The following is a 21,044-nucleotide window of genomic DNA, read 5'->3' as shown; positions in this document are numbered from 1 at the left end:
CCTATACAGACAGGCCAAAACAAAGCTGCTTCAGTTCACTTTGGAGGTATGTTGTTTAAATGATGCATGCGTCCTAAGAGGCCGGAAGCCACGCCAAAGCCTAAGGACTGGAGTGCAGCTTTGGCACAGCTTCTGGCCTCTTAAGATGCATGTGTCATTTAAACAGCATACCTCCAAAGTGACCCAAAGCAGCTTTATCTTGGTCTGTCTGTATGGGCCCAGTAATAATAATAGACTATTTTTTGTTAATCTGAAGAATGCTATTTCATATGGGTAGGTAATTTATGCAATGGGTTGAAGTGCTGCTATTTTCCTTTTTTTTCTTCCCCTCCTTTCCTCCTTTTTATATCACAAGAGAGAGAGAGCATGGCATAGTGGTTAGAGCATTGGACTACAGCTCTGGAGACCAGGTTTTGATTCCTGGCAAAGCCATGAAACCCATTGGGTGACGTTGTGCAAGCCACATACTCTCAGCCTTTGGGGAAGGCAATGGCAAACGCCCCTGAACAGATCTTGACAAAAAACAAAACCATGATAGGATTGCCTTAGGGTTAGTATAAGTTTGAAATGACACAACAGCAATATCCATATACACTTGATAATTATTAGTGGAGGTGAATGTATTATTGAGATATAAGTTTGCTATCAGAACTGGTTGTTGCAAATATTTTCCATACTTTGAAGGAGAACGTTTTGGTCCAAACTGATCTTATCCACAAATCCCTCTCCCTCTATATTTTGAATACATTATTCTATTTATATAATTTGCATCTACTGACAGTGTGTATTTATACTCTCTCTTGTCTGATAACAGGAGCTGTCTTAAAACAGTGCATTCTTTCTTCAGTTCTCATTATTATCCCCTTTCATTACTCTGTGTGTGTGTGTGTGTGTGTGTGTGTGTGTTGTGTAGCAGAAATTCCAGGTGGATTGTGCCCTTAGAGAAACCTGAGAGAAGCCATCGTTTCCCAGCTGCACAACCAGCCTTCAGGCTTTGCCTTAACCTTCTCCAGACTGAGTCGCACACACATTCCAATTAGGAGCAATAAATTAAATATGCTATAATCCTATAAGCCTCCTATTACATAACCTCAACCTTAGCATGAAATCAAATCACTTTGGCCCTTACTTGGCCCTTTTAGGAATCGCTGGGCATTTACGCTGCTTTCCCGAATAAGCCGAGAGGCAAAGGGTGAGTCTGCACTGACATTTTTAAGATGAAGTGTCTGGGATGGTGGGATTGATTGATTGATTGATTGATTAGTACTTTTAATCCATTTACCCACCAAACAAGTCTCCATAGTGGCTTATTATGCAGTATCCCATCTAATGCCATGCTGTCTCAGTGGTTAAATGCCAGTATTGCAGCCACAAGGTTGTCAGTTCGATCCCAGGGCTCCAGGTTGACTCAGCCTTCTATCCTTTTGTACGTCGGTGAAATGATTACCCAGCTTCTTGGATGCAATAGGCTTACATGTTGTAATCTGCTTAGAGACTACTTAGTTCAGTATGAAGCAGTATAGAAATGTAAATGCTATTGCTATGTCACAACAAACACTTTGCTTCTCTATGCCAAACCTTGGAAGGTTTCTTCAGAGAAAGTTCATCTTTGCCTCCCTCTGAGCCTGACTTGCTCAGGGTCCTGCAGTGGGTTTCCATGGCTGTGCAGGGATTCGAACCTTATTCTCCAGTGTTGTAGTCCAATGTGCAGACCATGCTGGCTCTTCCCATGAAGTTTGTTGTTGTTGTGTGTCTTCGAGTCACCTCCGACGTATGGTGACCCTATCGTGGGGTTTTCTTGGCAAGATTTATTCAGAGGAGGTTTGCCTCTGAAGCTGAGAGAGTGTGACTTGCTCAAGATCCCACAGGGATGAGTAGGATTCAAGCCCTATTCTGCAGACTCATAGTCCAATGTACAAACCATGCTAGTTCTCCTTCCCATGAAGTTATTTCTTCTTCAATACTGCTGTTCTTTGGGAAATTAATTTGAAATAACTAGTTATTTCTAAAAAGTCATTTCCAACTTATGGGTTTCCATAGCCAAGCAAAGAATTCAGCCTGATCTCCAGGGTAGTAGTCCAACGTTCAAACCGCTACACCACATTGGCCCTCGTTTTATGTTTACTATATAAAAATATTTGCATCTTCATGCATGCTCTTTCCCCCCTAAACATAACGCAATAAAAGGCAGCGGAGGGAACAAAAATGAAAATAGATGAAATAGATGCAGGATGTGATCCTGAGGGTAGTATTGTTTTGGCCACAGTTGAGCGTTTTGTAGGAGGAAGCTGTGAATTTTATGGTACAACCTCAGCAGAGGACCATGCGCAAAAACAAGTTTGTCCTTTGACGCTGGATATTTCCAGCATATTTCAAGGAAGGGAGCATTCTGCCTCATTAAGCCTTTGGAATGCCTTTGACAATATTGCTGGCTTGGCAGGCAGGCAGGGACAGTCAAGCAGCTGCCTAGGAGTTAAAAACATGAGATGATGCCATCTGCTTGTGGGCATGGCCTTTGAGATATGGAAAGCTGGAGAGATGTTGGCATGGCCACTCTCTGTGGAGGAAAGGACAGTGTAGAATCATAGAGTTGGAAGAGACGACGAGAGCCATTCAGACCAACCCCATTACCTCCAAAGAAGGAGACTCTGCCATATTCCGAGGAAGGAGTGTGTTCCACTGTCCAACAGCTCAAGAAGTTCCTCCTAGTGTTGAGGTGGAATCTCTTTTCCTGTAGCTTGCATCCATTGTCCCAGGTCCTATTCTCTGGAGCAGCAGAAACCAAGCTTGCTCCATCATAGAACCATAGAGTTGGAAGGGGAACCTAGAGGCTATAGAGTCCAACCAAATGCATGAACTCTAGCTAGAGCATTGCCAGCAGCAGCTCACCAGCCTCTTTTGGAAGACATTCAGAGCCAGTGATGTTGCGGTTTGGGATACTGGGAGACCAGGGTTCAATTCCCAGCTTGGTCATGAAACCCACTGGGGACTGAGATAGTGCTTTCTGATGATTCACACATTTTGAACCGTGTACACTGTGTACACAAACTTTGTTTTATGCGCACAGTTTCTTGCACAAAATTATTAGAAGTATTGTGTATAAAATTTCCTCCAGGCTATGTGTATAAGATGTAAATGAAATTTAAATGGTTTCGTCTTTAGACTGGGTCCTGTTGCCGAGATATTTCATTACGTTTGTGCAAATATTCCAAAATCTAAAAAAATCCCACATCCAAAATGCTCCCGGTCCCAAGCATTTCAGATCAGGGAGATTCAACCTGTGTTAATTAATGATATTAATTAATTAATATGCTGCTTCGATTGATTAATAAGGCGATGATAGATGGCGACAGACAGAGGATGCTTTGTTCGGAAGGCCTGTTTTTGTCCCTTTTGCAAGAAATACTGCATTGTCCTCTCTCCCCGCGGTTCATGCAAACCGATGGCAAGAAGCCAACTAAGACTTCAGAGGGTTTGCATTTTGGAGCGCCTATGCAGGCTTAATCATCTAATGCTTGACCCTTGTTGTAATACATGAAATTTCTCCAGAGATTATTTCATTTACAATGGGACACACAGAGCCAGGGTTGGCCTCGGGGGTCGGCAGCGTTGGATACCAGCCAAGCCCCACGTCAGGGGGCTCCACGGACACATTGTGGATCCTCCAGGCCCTGTTCAAGTTCCTCCTATTCTCTGTTGCTTGTTCCCCTGCCAACCGTACTGGCCTAAGGGAGGAAGGCAATGCATGGGCAATAGAGGTAAGGTGTGCCCCAAGCCCCCTTCCCCAAAACCATGAAGTCTGCAAACATTGTAGAGGAAGAAAGGTCAATTTCCGTTTGGTTGGAAGAAAGAGGACCATGAATTGTCCGCTCTGACATGAAATCCCTGCTCAGCTATGAAAACTCAATGGTCAAGTCGCATCCTCTCAGCCTCAGAGGAATGCAATGGCAAGCCCCGCAGAAACAAATATTACCAAGGAAACCCTGTGATAGGGTCACCATAAGTCAGAAACAACTTAAATAACAACAACAACAAAAATGTTAATAGCGATTACAAAATTCTGACTTGTTGGAGACATACACAAGAGTAATTCCAACTCATGTTTGCATATGTGTTGTTGTTGTTGTGGAAGTTAGTATTCCCTTTCTCCCTCTGCAAGGACCAGTGTATGACTCACAGTATCACTGATATAGCCATTCCGAACAGTCATTTTATTGTTGGTAGAGAGTGGAGGGAGCTGGAGAAGCATCTGGATATGTGTCCAAAGCCAGATGAAGCAGACCCCGGACATCATCTGCTGAACATCATCCTTTGGACCCTGGCTGAGCTTGGTCTTTGTCTGTTCATGGAAGTATAGCTAGACACTTCTCCAGTTCTCCTTACTCTCCACCAACTGTGGAATGGCCATGGGGGTATTGGAGCAACATAGTGAATCCTGAGCATACAGCCAAATGCCACTCTTACTCTGTGTGTAACCGTGTAGGATCTCAGCCAGTGTTGGCCCAGTCTTTCCTATCCTCCTCTTATGATTTAGTCTACAACTGCAGCTTAGGATCATATAAGAGTTGGAAGAGACCCCAAGGACCATCCAGTCCAACATCATTGTGCCATTCAAGAAGACACAATCCAAGAACCCCTAAACAGATGGCCATCCAGCCTCTGCTTAAAAACCTCCTGAGAAGGAGACTCCACAGCATCTTCCACTGTCAAACAACTATTACTGTCGGGATGGTCTTCCTAATATTGAGGTGGAATCTCTTTTCCTGTAGTTTGCATCAATTGCCCTGTGCCCTATTCTCTGGAATAGCAGCAAGCAAGCTTGCTCCATCCTCAATATGACATCCCTTCAAATATTTAAATAGGGCCATTCTATCACCTCTTAACCTCCTCTTGTCCAGCCTAAACATACTCAGACCCCTAAGCATTTCTCATAGGACATGGTTTTTGGATCTTTCACCATTTTGCTTCAGTCAGCATAGCCAATAACCAGAGGTTTTTATAGCTGCAGCCCAAAGTACATGGAGGACACTGGTTTAAGGAAGGCTGACATGCCCCATACAACAAGTATTATCTAATCTGCAGGTTTTTAAACACCAAAAGAGGCTCATCTCATCTAAAGGGAAGAGCTGTGGATTTTACCAAGACTGTGGAGGTGAAACGGGGAAAGCTGCGCCTGGCAGAGTCCATGCCTTTATTTTCTGCTATAACAAACCCAGCTGGGAGTAGGGAAAGCAGAGCGAGAGCAGTAAACCTCCTCGGACCGGGCAGGATTTGGCAGATGTCTCTCTACTCCTCCAAGAAGGATGGAGGCAAACGTTGCCCGGAGCCAGTGACTCAGCAGATAAGTCTGGAATCCTTGGAGTATCTAATGTTAAATTAATCACATGGCTATCATCCACGCCGTGGAACTTGGAGCCCTAAATGAGCTCAACCCCGAGGAGACAGAAGTGTAATTGTTCACAAAGCTGCTTTTGACATCATGTTTTCCATCCTACGAAGGGCTTTCATACTTAAGGGAGGTAAGCAGAGCCCAGAAGTGGGTTAGGCTAGAGTCCTCTCTATCTCAGCTAGCATCCCAGGTTTGGTTTTGGGTCTTTTTTTGCAAAGGAGTCCATGGGAAGCAAACAAATAGGACAAGAAGGTCTAGCATTCAGCTTCCCTTAGAGTAGGTTCCTTAAAGAGAAGGCAGATACGTCTCCTCCTCCTATTTAGTGGACTGCTCAGGAGTAAGGAAAAGAGCAGCTTGGCTCCTCCTTTCCCCTTTTGCTCTAAACCAGTGGTTCTCAACCTTTGAATCTCTAGACATTTTGGACTTCAGCTTCCAGGAGATCTAGCCAATATGGCCAATGCTCAGGAATTCTGGGAACTGAAATCCAAAACATCTGGAGAACCAAAGGTTGAGAACCACTGCAAATGCAAAGGGATCTTACTGCACCTTTGAAACTAACTAAAAGAGAGAAGTTGGTAGCAAGAGCTTTTGTAAACTTGAACCTATTTCCTCAGATGCTACCAACTTCTCTCTTTCAGTTAGTTTCAGAATGTGCGGCAAGATCCCTTTGCATACTGATTTTCCAGACTAACATGGCTATGCCTTTGAACTGCTGTAAACTAAGGGCCAGTGTGACTGAAACAATGAAAGCAATAAGTGAGAAGGTGATATTGTCCTCCTGTATTGCTTTGCAGGATTCCTATAGAACAATGATAGGGGACAGTCCCAGAACTGAGGGCCACAAACATTAACTTAACTTGCCTTCAAGTGAAATCCAAGTTATGGTGACCATATCATGAGGGTTTATCAGCCAGATTTACTCAGAGGATGTCCTTCTTATGAGGCTGCAAAAGGACGATGTTTCCATCATTCCATCAGTTTTCATGGCTAAGCAAGGATTTGAACCCCGGTCTCCTAGAGTCCTAGTCCAGCACTCAAACCTCTACATTGGGTTGGTTTAACGTGTCTTGTTGTTGTTTCCCTTCAAGTTGTTTCCGACTTACAGCAACCCTAAAGCAAACTTATCACAGGGCTTTCTTGGCAAGTGTCTTCAGGGGGGATTTGCCATGGCCATCCTCTGAGGCTGAGAGAATGTGACTTGCCCAGGGTCAGCCACTGGGTTTCATGGCTGAGCAGGGATTCGAACCCTGGTCTCCAGAGTCACAGTCCAACACTTAAGCCACTATGCCACTCTTATCTTCCCATAAAGATGTGAAGATATCCACACAAACATTTCATGTAATACATAACCATGAACCAAAAAATGATTCTTCCTTTCTAGACGCTCCGTTACTTCTCCGTATTTGCATTTGTTTTCTTAAAAGGTTTAAGAGAGTGTGGCAATTCCTTCTGAAATTGACACACAAGTCTCTTTTTGGCTGGGAAGGAATAAATAAATTAGGATCCATTCTAGAAAATCAAAAGCCTACTCTGATGCCTCACTTGCATCAATATGAAGCACATGGCCATTTGCTATGTAAATAATTTGGGAGTGTCTGGTGTCAGCTCCTTCCCGTAAACGAAATAGTTGTGTGACATGTAACACCGCGTCTTCCGCCAATTGGCTCCACTGCGCTTCCTCCATTTCTCGGGTTTCATTCATTCATGACCTCTCCATGCAGGGAAAGGGAAGAGCGCATAGAAATGTGTTGTGATTGAACATGATATTTGGGAGGAAACATTAATCTCTTTTCAAAGGAAAGGCTTGGGCCAGGACTTTTCCACGCGGGTTTGGAAACGGCTGAACAAAGACTGTGGCTATAGGATGAATATTGCATTCAGGAAATACTTACGGGGTCAATAATTTCAGCATAGATGGGTTGTGTAGTTTTTAACCTGTATTGTACTTAGTAGGTTGCAACCTGCCTCAAGTCCCAATATTGGGAAAAGGCTGGGATAGAAACGAATGAGTAAAACAAACAAATGAAATATTTAAATCAATAAGTAAATAAACTATCAAGAGCTACAATGAATAAAGATGGAATCGAGTGGATCGATGCAATTTTTGAGGCTAATATTGCCTATACATTACTGTTTTTAAGCAAGTATTAGAAATATCTCATCCATAATGAAGGGGTGGAAATCAAGGATGAGAACCTGATTTCAAGTTTCTAAACTGAGTTCCAAAAAGATGTATGCAATCTAAACAAAAACAGCAAAATCTATGACTGAAAAGCAATAATAAAAGGGTAACTGCAGGATTTTGGTTCTGGAGGCCCCCCTTAAATGGCAAAAAGTATGGACAGTTGCATCTCAAATTATTCAATGGCGGCAATGTGAACATGGATATACCAGCACATCTGCACACACACGCCATCATTGAATAATATGGGGTATGGTGATCTGTGGACAGTCAGCTCTATGGATTTGCAGCCCGCTGATATAAAGGGTCCACTATATTGCACTTTGATCCCACATCAACTGTGTTGGCTCCTATGGAATTATGGGGTTTGTAGTTCAGGAGAGCTACTTGCAATTATCTGTCAGATGCTCTAGTTCCGCCCTTTATGCGCATCTCAGGATTCCATGGCAGTCATTGTGGAATCAAAGCACCATAACTGTGTTGTGTGAACTGGCCCCAAGTCAGTCCAATATTAAGGAATATATTTGTACCTTCTTGTCATTGTTAGGCATTTCTGACTTAATGGTGACCCTAAGGCAAACCTATCATGGAGGTTTTTTTGGTAAGGTTTATTCAGAGGAGGTTTGCCATTGCCTTCCCCTGAGGCTGAGAGACTGTGACTTGCCCAAAGTCACCCAGTAGGTTTTGTGGCCGAACTGGGATTTGAACCCTGGTCTCCAGGGTCATAGCCCAACACACAAAACTACTACATCACTCTGGCTCTCATTTGTACCTTCCTTCTAACAAATACTTCTGTGATTTATGTTAAAACTGTTTAAATAACTTTGTGTGTGTGTGTGCACTGTAGAAACTGTTTTGGCAATTTCAAGTCAACAAGCCTGACTTTTATATTGTTCTGTCTCACAGCAGGATCCAGACTTTTTAAAAGGTACATGTTCAGATGCGCTGTCCAGAAAATTGCAAATGGGGCCTTGGGACTTCGTTTGTCCTCCAAGCCTGTCAAAATGGCAATAAAATAAACTGTTCTGGAGACGCTGTATAACTAAACATGATTTTGAAAGTGTATACAGTACATGCCTGGTTGCTAAATTTTTGTCTTTCTCCTTCTGTTTCTTCAGGGTGGGAAGAAGTTTTACCAGGGACCTTGCGGAGGTCGAGACTGCAGCGCAGGATGCAGATGCTTTCCAGAGAAAGGGGCTCGGGTAAGTTGTTGAATCAAAACAGTCCCCAGGTTTCTTATCTTGGCCGTCTTTTCCCCAGATAAAACAAAGTATTTATGCTTAAGACGTGGACTAGTGGGTTCAGGAGGCATGGGAAGTGAAGAAGAACAGCTGCTCAGGAATGCCAGACCTGGCCAAAATAGCTGAAACCTTACCGAAATAAACTTTCTTTGCACACTCAACTTAGTTAACTGGAAAACAGAATAACGCAGATGGCGTTGTATATCCAACCAAAGAAGTACAGGATTTGTGAGTTGTAATGTCTTCTGCAAGGTCTGCGCCCTTCTCCTGAATTATTTTGAGCTTTCCCCAAAGGCATTAGTAGAATTTCTCCTTGCAGCCCATGTATGAGCTGACATATTTCCAGTTTAGTAAATTGTCCCAGTTTGCCAGATTGTCCCAGTTAGATGTAAGAGGCAACAGTAGTCTCTTACTATACGTGAATCTTGGACAGATGTGCCCATCCTTTCCTCCTCTTTAGCTTTCACAAGGCTTTTGCTTCTAAACAAACCATACTTCTCCATGATGTCCAAACACGAGTAACTGTGTCTGTATGGGCCTCCAAATTGCCTATCAACTTTTGGCAACCCCATGAACTCCATGGGGTTTTCTTAGGCAAGGAATGCTCAGAAGTGGTTTTTCCAGTTCCTCCCTCTGAAATAAAGCCGACAGCACTTGGTATTCATTGGTGGTCTCCCACCCAAGTACAAAGCAGATCTGGTCCTGCTTAGCTTTCAAGATCAAGTGGGATCTGGTACCTTTAGGGTATTTCGGCCCTCCACCAAGAGGTCTTGTAGCACCTTTGAGACTCACTGAAAGAAAGTAGTTGGCAGCATGAGCTTACTCCACCTAAAGCATCTTTGAGAGTAGACTGAAATCTACGAAAGCTAATGCTCATGCTGCCAACTTCTTTCTTTCAGTGAGTCTCAAAGGTGTTACATGGTCTCTCTATGTACTAATTCTGCAGACTAACACAGCTATATCTTTGAATTTTACAAAGAAGAAAGTACAAAGGCCAATCCAAAGGCCTATCTAGCTTAGCATTTTGTTCACAGATGGTCCAACCAATTGCCCGTAGAAAAACGGCATGGCAGGGACAAGACTGGGGTCAATCCTCCGCTTTGACCGACTAATCTTCTACTTGCCAGGCCGCCATCGCCAAACTGCCGGCTGGTGACAGATCCTTTCCGCTGGGGCCAAGGCACCTACATTTCCCACAAATGAAGTCACCTTTGATGGTTGCTCCTCCGCATCCTTCTGTCTCTTTCCATTTCTGGGGTTCAGCCGGATTGTTTGAACTGGCTGCCACACTGTTGACCTTGCAGTTCAAACTCGTAGTTTCCTCCTTTGTTAAGATGTCACAAAGATTTTAGTTTGTTTTCATTGCCGACCTGGGAACTTGGATGAACTTTCACTTTATTTCTTGCGGGGGTCTAAACTGTTAGGTCTAGTCGCTGCTTAAACAGCAACAACAAAAAGCAGATATCAGTTCCACAGTGGACTGTGCATGGCAAGAGCCTTTGGGCCTAGAAATCCCAACTTCCATCACTTTAATTGAACATGGAAAGGCATGATTAGCCCTCTATGCATGTAACGGTTGTCCCTGTAATACCATATTCGCTGTCACCACTGCAGATCAGATGATATTATCACACTAAGGCAAATTCCACAACAGTTGCGCTATTGGAAGATAACGGAAGCATAGCACTACAGGGATCTGTAGTTCTGTAAAGTTGTGCAATCGCACTATTAGAATCACATTCCAAATAAAAAAGTTGATTGTGTTGCTGTATCATTAGTATACTGTGACTGGATGTTTCACGCATGCGTCATTATTGTGCTACTGCACATTTCCCCCAAAATACGGTTTCATCCCAAACAGACTAAAATAAAATGTCTATATGTAACAACAGTTCGAATAAAATGCCTCAAGATAAGAGAAATCTACTCTGAAAACAATCCTAGCAAGGAGAGCGAATTGCCTGTGCCAAAGTGCAGTCTGGAAAAAGTGCCACAATAGCCCAAATGCATAGCTTTTGCGCCTTTGCAGTGGCGTGAATGAAGCATTATTGGCAAACCATTCACATGGTTTCCCCATTAATAAGAAGTTACTGGACTATTCCAGGTTGTTCATGGGAGAACTACTGGATGAGTGTGACATTGTGCGAAAATCTTGGTGCGATCTTGCTATAATAACAGGAGCAGTCCTTTCCTCCTTTTTATAACGCCATGTGATAATCTCCATAATCTCCATCCATAGAAGTCTGCATTCAAATGTTTACTCTTTCATAACGTATAATCCTTTGCGTGTGTGCATATGTGTACAGATACATAATACCCACCAGATGCACATGCGTATGCACACACAGATGCTGCCCTTCCCTGCTCTGTGGGTGTTGAAGAAGAAGAGCCTTTCATGGGGGGAAATGAGCTGGTAAACCTAACCCAACACTCCAGACATGGTTGAATGCATGGAAATGCAAAGCCACACTTTTGACCGCTTTATTGTCGTATGCCTTCAAGGCATTTACAATTTATGGTGACTCAAGATGGTGACTCAAGATCTTGGCAAGATTTATTCAGAGAGGTGAAGTCAAAGGCTTTCATGGCCGGAATCCATAGTCTTTTGTGGGTTTTTTGGACTATGTGGCCATGTTCTAGAAGAGTTTATTCCTGATATTTCACCGGCATCCTCTGAAGATGTCAACCACAGATGCTGGCAAAACATCAAGAATAAACTCTTCTAGAACATGGCCACATAGCCCAAAAAACCCACCAAAGACTATATTCAGAGAGGGTTTTCTTTTGTCTTCCTCTGAGGCTGAGCGAGTGGGTTTCCATGGCCAAGTGGGGATTCAAACCCTGGTCTCCAAAGGCATAGTCCAACACTGAAACCATGGCACCTTGTTGGACAGCTAAGCGCTCCAGATTGATGGCCAAACCTGGCCAGGTTTTTGCTAGTTGCCCGTCCTGGCTGGAGCTGATAGGATTATAGTCCTAGAGAATATCATGTTGGGGAAAACAGTCCCGACCAAGGTAGATTTTAGATACTTTGTGCTCTAGGGAAGTTTCAAAAGCTCTCCTTCCCCTCTTCCCCAGAAAGATCTATAGATGAGTTCTATTCAGGCTAATTTAAAGCTTGTCTTAAAGGAGACCATCAACTGAAATGGCAATATTAACATTAACAGATTTCCCCCCTGGTTGTCATTCAGCCTTTGACCTGTAACCTCCAGGAAATTCAGCCCTTGGGGTTTCTTTGTCTTTGTTCTTGCCTTCTTTCAAGTGGTTTCCCATTAGGTGAGCAGCCTAGGGAAAACCCTGTGAAATTCAATGGGTCACCATGACTGCCTTGAAAGCACACAAATACATTCCAAGGGGAAAAGGAGAAGGGAGAGGAAGCTAGCCAACCCTTGAAGATTAAGTAGTTTATATTTTAGCATGAGCTTTCATGGATATCAGCCCACATCTTCCAAAGCCCTACGAGAATGAGGTCAAAGCAGCATTTTTACGCACAGTTGCACAGTGGTAGGAGTGGGACAGAGTGCAAAGGGATACAGAAAAGATGCAAATTGTAACCTGTAAATCCACTTGGAAGAAGGAGCTAGCCATTTCTGCCTAAACTCTTCTTTCAAGCAATTCGGCCACAGTGGGATGTTCACTTGGAAAGCCGGTGATGCTTTGGAAAGTTGGGCTGGATGTGCGCTGTTTTATTAAACCCTCGCAAAACTTGTGAGCGCTCTCCTGTTGCCTTATCTTAGAAGATAGCTTCTTTAAACATCTCTTGAAGTGCGATATATGTTTTCCTTCTCCCCTCTGAGTACGGGTCGTGTGAACGTGTGAACTTTGTTTTCACATCTTCTCAATACCATCAGCATTTTGGGAAGGGGTAAAAAGAAAAGGAAAGGAAAAACCCAACCCTGAGGGCTTCTCTCTCTCTCTCTCTTTCTTTCTTATTTCATTGCATTTTCCAAAAACAGATATTGGGCAGCTTTCTATCGTTCTTTCTCTCATCCCTGGAGGGTTTTTTAATTTGGACGCGTTCATATTTATTTTATTTTTTATGCATTGCAGTTCAGAATTGCTTACTTACTCTTAAAAAAAATAAATAACAGGCACTTTTTAAGCATTTATTTTGGAAACCTGATACAGTGGTACCCCGGGATACGAATTACCCAGCTTACGAATTTTTCGGGATACGAAAAAATCCCATAGGGATTTATTGTTTCGGCTTACGAAGGTTTTTTCGGGTTACGAAAAAACCCTGGCGCTGTTTTAAATGGAAAGGCCGCCACCGGAGGGCAGCAGAGAGCTATTTTTTCCATTAGCGCCTATGGCAATTCGGCTTACGAAGGTTTTTCGGGTTACGAAATTAGCCGCGGAACGAATTAATTTCGTAACCCGAGGTACCACTGTATTCAGCCTTTCCACTAGAAATAGTATTCAAGATGGCGAACGACTGGAACGCTTAATAATAAAGCCATAGCATCGAATCGGAGAAGAACATTTCTTAGTTTAAAAAGAAGCAGAAGCAGACTGAACCCATAGTTAAAACCTAATAATAATAATAATAACAACAGAAGATTATAATAGAATCTTAGAGTTGGATGAGATGACAAGGGCCATCTAGAACCATTCCCAAGGCTGTTTCATTGCCTGCTCCCTGCCTTATTTCCTTGTTGTAGAGCCAGCCCTCTGCATCCACAGATTCTTTATCTATATATTCAGAGCAAAGTTTGGTTTTGCCATTTCATATGAAGACACCATTTTATTATGCCTTTGTATTTAATGGGACTTGAGTATTCACTGGGTGTCCTGAAACTGAACCCCGGCAGATACCAAGGGCCTACTATAATATACTTTCAAACTAACTCTGACTTATGGTGACTATCCTAGGTTTTTCTTTATTTGGAGAGGTTTGCCATTGCCTTCCTAAAAGGCTGAGCGAGAATAACTTGCCCAAAATCATCCAGTGGGTTTCCATGGCTGCGCACAGATTCGAACCCTGTTTTCCAGAGTCCTATTCCAACACTTAAACCACTATACTATGCTGGTTTATTTCATATATGCTCACATATTCTCAACTAAAAATCTTTTCCCTTTACTTTATCCCTCTTACATTGCTTCTCTTTATTTCGTTTCCCCTTGAATATAGTCAATGTTGCTACACCGGGTTTTAAATTCAAAGAAACCCACACATTCTGTTGACCCAAAGAGATAACCTTATCTGATAATATATGGCTTCTGATCCATAACAAACACTGGTATTTTCAATATTTGTCAGTGAGGATTAGCTCCAGCCGGCCAAGGAGTCACGGTTATCTTTTCCTCCCAATGGGCGAACGTGAGAAAGAAGGAGGCAGGGATCACTCCGCTGTTTTATTTGGGGGGATAGGAGAGAATTATCTTCAAAGTTAAGAAATCTTGACCATCTGTTAGCTGTTATTTGACATGTTTCTGGCAAACGTTCAGGTGAAAATGAGGTAATAGTAAGTCAAACAAACTCCACTGTGCCAATGTTGTTTTTATTAACCACCACCAAAGACCTGCGCTTTGAGATTTCCAAAAGGGCCTTCGGTGGCTGCCAAATGGGGCATTAAGCAATTAGCCTCCATTTCCCCTCTCCCACTTAGTACAACGAGTTCTGGCCACAGGTTGGATGCCTGTGCATGCCTCCGGTTGCGAAATAAAAAGCCGTACCTTGCAGTTGCTACCTTCTCTTTCTTCTCAATCGCTTCATACAACTGTGTGATCGAGGAGGAACCTGTAGGTTTGGGCAGAGATTCTGTAATGTCTTGAGAAGGTTTACCCAGACGTCTCAAGGGAGAGGCGCTGCTGGGTCTTGAACATCTTGAGTGTTTGCTTGGTCACGATGGCTCTCAAAACAGGGCCATTTGTTGACCTTTCTGGCTGTCAGTGCCTGCAAGGAGGACTTGGAAATCTTCTTTGCAGGCAGCTGTGCTGCTCTTCCCAAGCTCATCCTGACCCATTTCTCCTCCCACGTTCGAAAGAGGAGCCAAGGGTCTTGCAGTGATCTTTCAGAGCTCCACATTGTTTTGCAAATAACTAGCAGAGCGTCTTCCCCTATTTGATCCCTGTCAGCTCTCAAGTTTGTTTGCTGTTGTGTGCCTTCAAGTCATTTCTGACTTATGGTGGCCCTACAGTGGCAGATGTGGTGGCTTAGTGGTTAAGACACCACTTCTGATGACCGGAAGATCGGAAGGTTGACAGTTCGAGGCCCGAGTGCTGCATGATGGGGTAAGCTCCTATCACTAGTCCCAGCTTCGCTCAACCTAGCAGTTCAAAAGCATGCAAATGCAAATAGATAGATAGATAGATAGATACCACTTCTCAATGGCAAGGTAACAGCATTCGTTGCAGTCATGCAGGCCACATGACCACCAGAGCAATCTTCAGACAACGCTGGCTCTTTGGCTTAGAAACAGACATGAGCACCATCCTCTACAGTCGGTTACAATTAGACTTTCATGTCAAGGGACTACCTTTACCTTTTACAGAGTTTTCTTGGCAAGATTTGTTCAGGGGAAGAGGTTTGCCATTGCTTTCCTCTGAGGCTGAGATACAGTGACTTTGGTTGTAGCTGTACAAGTAACTGAAAACTGCAGTTACTCTGCAGATGGGATGCAATTATCCTTCATTAAGGTATAACCACAATTGCAGGGTTGACATGTCTTCATTGCTAGGGAACAAAGCCAGTATTGAGCTACTTCTGAGCTGTGTTCAGAAGATGCTCTGATAATGCTGGCTGAGGAACAGAAGACAACAGTTTGGAAAGGGCTATTCAGGAAATAGGGACCCAAATGTGACAGCTATAAAATCCAGTCGGCTGCATGGCTGAGTTGAGACTTGCACCCTGTTCTCTAGAGTCAAGAATCCAATGCTCAGACCTTGGACCATGAAATAGTTGAAAGATTTCCCATACATTGGATCAAACAATGATCAGAACGGAGACTGCAGTCAAGAAATATGAAGGCGACTAGGAATGGGTCGGGCATCCATGAAAAGAAATAGACAAGATCCTAACGGTGTAAAGATATATGATTGGAGAATACAGTTAGAATTGTCCAAGCCGTTGTGTTTCCCATCACCATATACAAATGTGAAAGTTGGACAGTGAAGGAAGCAGATAAAAAGAAAGGCATTTGAGATGTGATGCTGGAGAAGAGTGCTGAGGAGACCATGGATGGCCAGAAAGATAAACAAATGGGTCCTTGAACAGATTAAGCCTGAACTCTTCCTGCACTCTTCCAAATCGCCAAGCAAAGTTGCTTCTGGAGTGTATGGAACCATCTGTTGGTCTTTTCTTGCCTCTTGCCAAGGATCACATACTCCTTTTTTACGTGCTGCAGATGAACTTGGTGGAAGGGAAGGGACATCGAAACACTTGCCTGCCTTAGATGTGATTTATGATCTGTTGTTGGAAGAAAAGGATATGGATTAGATTTTATTTGCCCACACACACTTACTATTGGACCTCTCTGCTGTTGAGCCCTCAATGCTTCAGAGCTGAAAGCCAATCTTAATGGAGGATTTATGGAACATTGGTCAATTGTGTCCCATTTTCTTTCTTGTGATAACATGAGCCATTGTTGCATGACAGTTGCACATTCGTGGAGTGAGCCAAGGAAGGAGGGAACACAAACACACCCTGTGTTATTGCTATGCTATCTTTCAGCTGAAAGTTGAGAGCGTGGAGCTGAAACTGTGGAACGGCAGGGCCATTCCAGGGTCCCATTTCTACTACAGAATTATAGCACTAGATTCCACTTTAACTGCCATAGTTTCATCCTATGGAATCCTGGGATTTGTAGTTTGTTCAGGAACTAGGGCTCTTTGGCTATGGATTCTAAAGCCCCACTCTAAACTGCCAGAGAACCAGCATGATGTAGTGGTCTGAGCATCGGACTACGACCATGACAACCAGGGTTCGATTCCCCACTCGGCCAAGGAAACCCACTAGGTGATCTTGGTTGAGTCACATGCTCTCAGCCTCAGAAAACTTCGCAATTGGTTCCTGCTTAGGGTTGGCAATATGTCGGAAACAACTTGGATGCACACATCAACTGCAACAAAACTGCCGGACAAAGGGTTCTGTGAGATGTTGCCATGGCAGTTGAAGTGGCGTTGTAGTGCTATAATGGTGTAGCGTGAATGGGTCCCACTTGATTTTGCTGCCTGGGAAAGAGAACAAGATGCTGTACCTCCCCATTCTGCCTGCATTGGCAGCAAAGTCTTGCTTCAGTTATCTTTCCAGTACTGGAGTAGCAGTCTTCAAGTAGTTCCAGGGGGCTCTCTGGCTTCTCTTCAGACTGGACAGTCAGCCCTCCATATCTGTGATTCTTCATCCATAGATTCAACCACCCATGGCTTAAAAATATATTTTTTTAAATCCAAAAAGCAAACCTTGATTTCACGATTTTATACAAGGGCCACCATTTTACTATGCCATTGCATGTAATGTGACTTGAGCATCCACAGATCTTTGTATCCATGGATAGGGAGGGTGGTTCCTAGGACCAACAGATACCAGGACTGGTCACCATCTTCCTGAAGTGGATGCATTTCTTCATTCACTTTTGTATAAATAGCCATCCTATGGCCACCTTGTACCTAGATATCTCGACCCAGTGGTTCCAGTAGGATCTAACCCATTGGTTCCAGTAAGGTCTAACTCAACTTAGTCTGGATCCAACTAGGGGTCATTATGCTTTCTAAAAGGCAATGGAAGAGAAGAGAAGAGAAGAGGAAAAATTATCAAATTTCACTGAAGATTTTAGATGCTGGATAGAGAGGTACAAATGAATGCAAAGTTTCACCTTTCTCCTAAATTCTCCAAAGAGATTATGAAATGCAACATAAAGCTAGCCACTTGGACAGCTATAGGGGCAAAAAGTCAAGATGAATGCCAAAAAATTAAATTAAATTAAAAATAAAAACCCTAGCCAATAGGAGGCTATGCCAAAAAATAAAGAGGCAAACCTAATTAGGTTTTGAGGAAGTTGACTAGCCACAAAGCCGGAGGCCAAATGAACTTTCAGAGTCAAATGGTTAATCCAGCAAGTTTGCCTTGGTGCCAGTTGGCTTGAAACAAAGAAACGCATCTTATGGCTCTTTCTAGAAGAAGGATATTTAGTGCCCCAGATGCAAAGCAAAAGGGTTCTTCAAACAGGGCGGGAGGGGAAAGACTTAGATTTTGAAGCAGACTGAAACACATCCTCATACTTTCATCAGACGAATAAGGCTAGGAAAACTCTCAAGGGTGTTTTTCAAAGTGTATTTACTTAAGCTAACCTTCCTTAACACTCGAGAAATACTGTTGTGGCATGTTAGACTCTATTGCAGAACAGTGTATTTATTGTTCGATGAAAAATCTGGGCAACTTGTGCCCCTCCAGACATTGTAAGGCTGCAGTTCTTGTCAACCCTAGCCAGGCAATGATGTGGGATGATAGGAGCTGTAACCCAACCACATCTGGAGAGCTAGATCTTGCTTTGTATTTGGTTGTTTGTTTGCTTTGTTTTAGATCTCATTAATAAATCTGGGCAGATCAGCCAACAAAGAGAAGCTGTGCCAATCTAAGAGCATGATCTGGACTTGCCAGTCTTTGGGCCCCTTTTAAGGCTTGTCTTAACTTAACTAACAAGTGTTTGAGTCTGCATGGTTGACCCAACATGGAGGCTGATCTTCTCCAAAAACAACTGTCTTGGACACTGGTTCTTCACAAGTATATACTTGATGGTTCTAAAATAGCTATGTCAAGCATCTACTCTGAATCACCCTGCATCTTAATTCTTAGTTTCCCTACATGAACGACTCTCTTATCTAAAATGTAAAGATAGCCATATGGATATAAAGGGTGGGGGAATCAAAATTCATGGTATCGCCCTACTTTTATTAGTTCAACTCAGAGATAACAAAGGTTCTGGAAGACTTCAAGATCTCCAGATCTTTTAATCAGGCAACCTGTTAAAATAGATAGTCATTTGGACCATTGATGATGCTCACTTATGGCGTCTCCACAGTCGGAAGACAGAATAGGAGAGGAATGTTCACAGACATTTAAACTGGGCTCTTCCAAGTGATGCAATGGTTTCAGGTTTCATCTGGAACTGCTTCTAGGACTGCTGGGAACAGGAAAGTAACAAAGAAGAGTCAGTCAAGCCGCCATTTCTGGAAATATACAATCCAGCTGTTGTTGAGAAGTGTCTCCTTCTTGGGCGAAACCCACTGACTCCTTTCTCAGTAGAAAACAATTCAGGAGAACTTTATATATAAACAAAGCTGGGTTTAATTTTAAGGATTGTTTTTAAAAAGTCAATTGAAGCTAAACTGGGCAGCTTGGGTGCTTTACCTAAATAGTCGGAAGTCTTGGTAGAACTCAAGGGTATAGTTTTTTTAAAGTAAGTAGACCCTGCAAGCCTGAAATGTACCTAAGTTAACAATTTAAGTCCTATAAAAATCCCTTAGGATCCTATAAAGATCTACTAAGAAGAACTAAGTACTAAAAAGTAAGCCTCGTTGAGTTCAGTTGGGTTTACTCACCCGCATGTAGGTCTAGGTTTGCAGCGTGATTTTGACATCAGCTTTCATGGGGTCTGCCCTAACAGAGAGGAAGAAAACAATCTCGTCCTGGATTTGGGTGCAAGCTTGAATTCATCAGGATTGCTCACATTTGGAGAGTGAGCGGGTGGACATTTTATTGATCGCAGCTGTTAAAACATGGCTGCACTAAACAGCATTAACCTTGCTTGACTTTTTGTAATGTTGCGCTGGTCGTCTTAGACACGAAGCGAGACGATGAAGTGATGTCTCCTCAAAGCCTTCCGCACAAGTTCAGGATGTCTTACCCCTCAGAAAGGAGCGTCGCTCGGCTTTCCAGCTGAGATTGTGGTGTGCCTTTTAACCGTGCCTTGGTTTGTTTTCTTTGAGTCCCCTGCTTTCCAACCCACCCTCCTGGCAAACATGTCAGAACAACTGACTTTTGTCCTTATGGCGAATCAGATAATCCTGGCGCAGAGGGAGAGATGGAGAATCTCAGAGTTAAAGATGCACGTCCGAGCGAAAAAAGAACATTTGGTTCTTACAGCTGCTCCCCAGTTACTTGAAGAGAAGTACTACTTGAGTGAAAGAGTAGTTAATGTTCCAGTTCGTTTGTTCTTGGTTTTTGGAAAGAAAGCTTGGAAATGTATATTTAAACAATAAAAATAAATGTGTTCTGTTGTAAGGCCGAGACACTCCTCCCTCAGAGTAGTTTGGCTTGTAGTTTTAGTTTAACAAGTTGCTTTTATACTTGTTCCTCCACATTTGCGGCTTTGACTTTTGCGGATTTGATTATTCATGGATTTTATTAATATGTTCTCCCTAGGAATATCTAGGTCCTCCAGCGCAACTCTATGGTCAACTTTAACCAAACATCACACTGAAGGACCTATATATTCCTAGAGAGAACACTCTGCTAGGAGTTTGTAGCTCCTCCAGTGCAATCCTATGGTCAATGTCTGGCAGTTACTGACCACAGAGTTGCACCGGAGGACCTAGAGATTCCTAGAGAGGCCTTCTCTTAGGTAGAAAGAATAGTGTTTTGGTTATTTGTGGTTTTTCCACATTCCCAGGGGTCCTGTGTCCTACCCCAGTAAATGTAGAGGAACAAGTGTACAAATCACACTTACCTCCCATTCACTCCTTTGATTTCCGCAACAGAACAAGCCAACATATGAGACAGTGCTCCACCATTTTGTAGTTACTTCTTGTTGTTGTGTGCTTTCGTGTCATTTCCAATTTATGGCGACCCTAAGGCAACCTATCCTGGGGTTTTCTTGGCAAGATTTGCTCAGAGGAAGAGGTTTGCCATTGCCTTCCTCTGAGGCTGAGAGAGTGTGACTTGCCCAAGGTAGTAGCTACACAAGTAACTAAAAACTACAGTTATTCCGCAAATGGGGTGCAGTTATCCTTCATTAAAGTATGACCATGACTTCAGTGTTGGCATGCCTTCAATACTGGGGAACGGAGCCAATATGGAGCTACTTCTGAGCTGAGTTCAGAAGATGCTCTGATAACGTTGGCTGAGAAACAGAAGACAACAGTCTTGAATGGGCTGGATTTTATTCAGGAAAGAGGGATACCCATTTAACATATAGATCCTCTGTTTTTCATTTTAATCAACTAGTTTATTCCTTAAATTCCATGCAATTGCCGAAACAGTCTTCAAAGAAACTCTGATAATTCGATGCCTCAA

The 21,044-nt window shown here is 43.1% G+C and overlaps 1 protein-coding gene across 2 annotated transcripts in view; it reads left to right on the top strand.

The window, feature by feature from the left end:
* The window catches only part of COL4A6 (collagen type IV alpha 6 chain), a 118,551-nt gene that overhangs the window by 35,336 nt on the left and 62,171 nt on the right, over positions 1 to 21,044 (top strand). For both annotated transcript variants that reach the window (XM_042478502.1, XM_042478501.1), the window contains exon 3: positions 8,690 to 8,773. In XM_042478502.1, the coding sequence (XP_042334436.1) occupies positions 8,690 to 8,773 (84 nt within the window). The remainder of the gene's footprint in view (positions 1 to 8,689; positions 8,774 to 21,044) is intronic.

This window comes from Sceloporus undulatus, chromosome 7, assembly GCF_019175285.1.
Source record: "Sceloporus undulatus isolate JIND9_A2432 ecotype Alabama chromosome 7, SceUnd_v1.1, whole genome shotgun sequence".
NCBI classification, from domain to species: Eukaryota; Metazoa; Chordata; class Lepidosauria; order Squamata; family Phrynosomatidae; genus Sceloporus; species Sceloporus undulatus.
The sequence above is the reverse complement of the archived record's forward strand: the minus strand, read 5'-3'. Positions and strand labels throughout refer to the sequence as shown.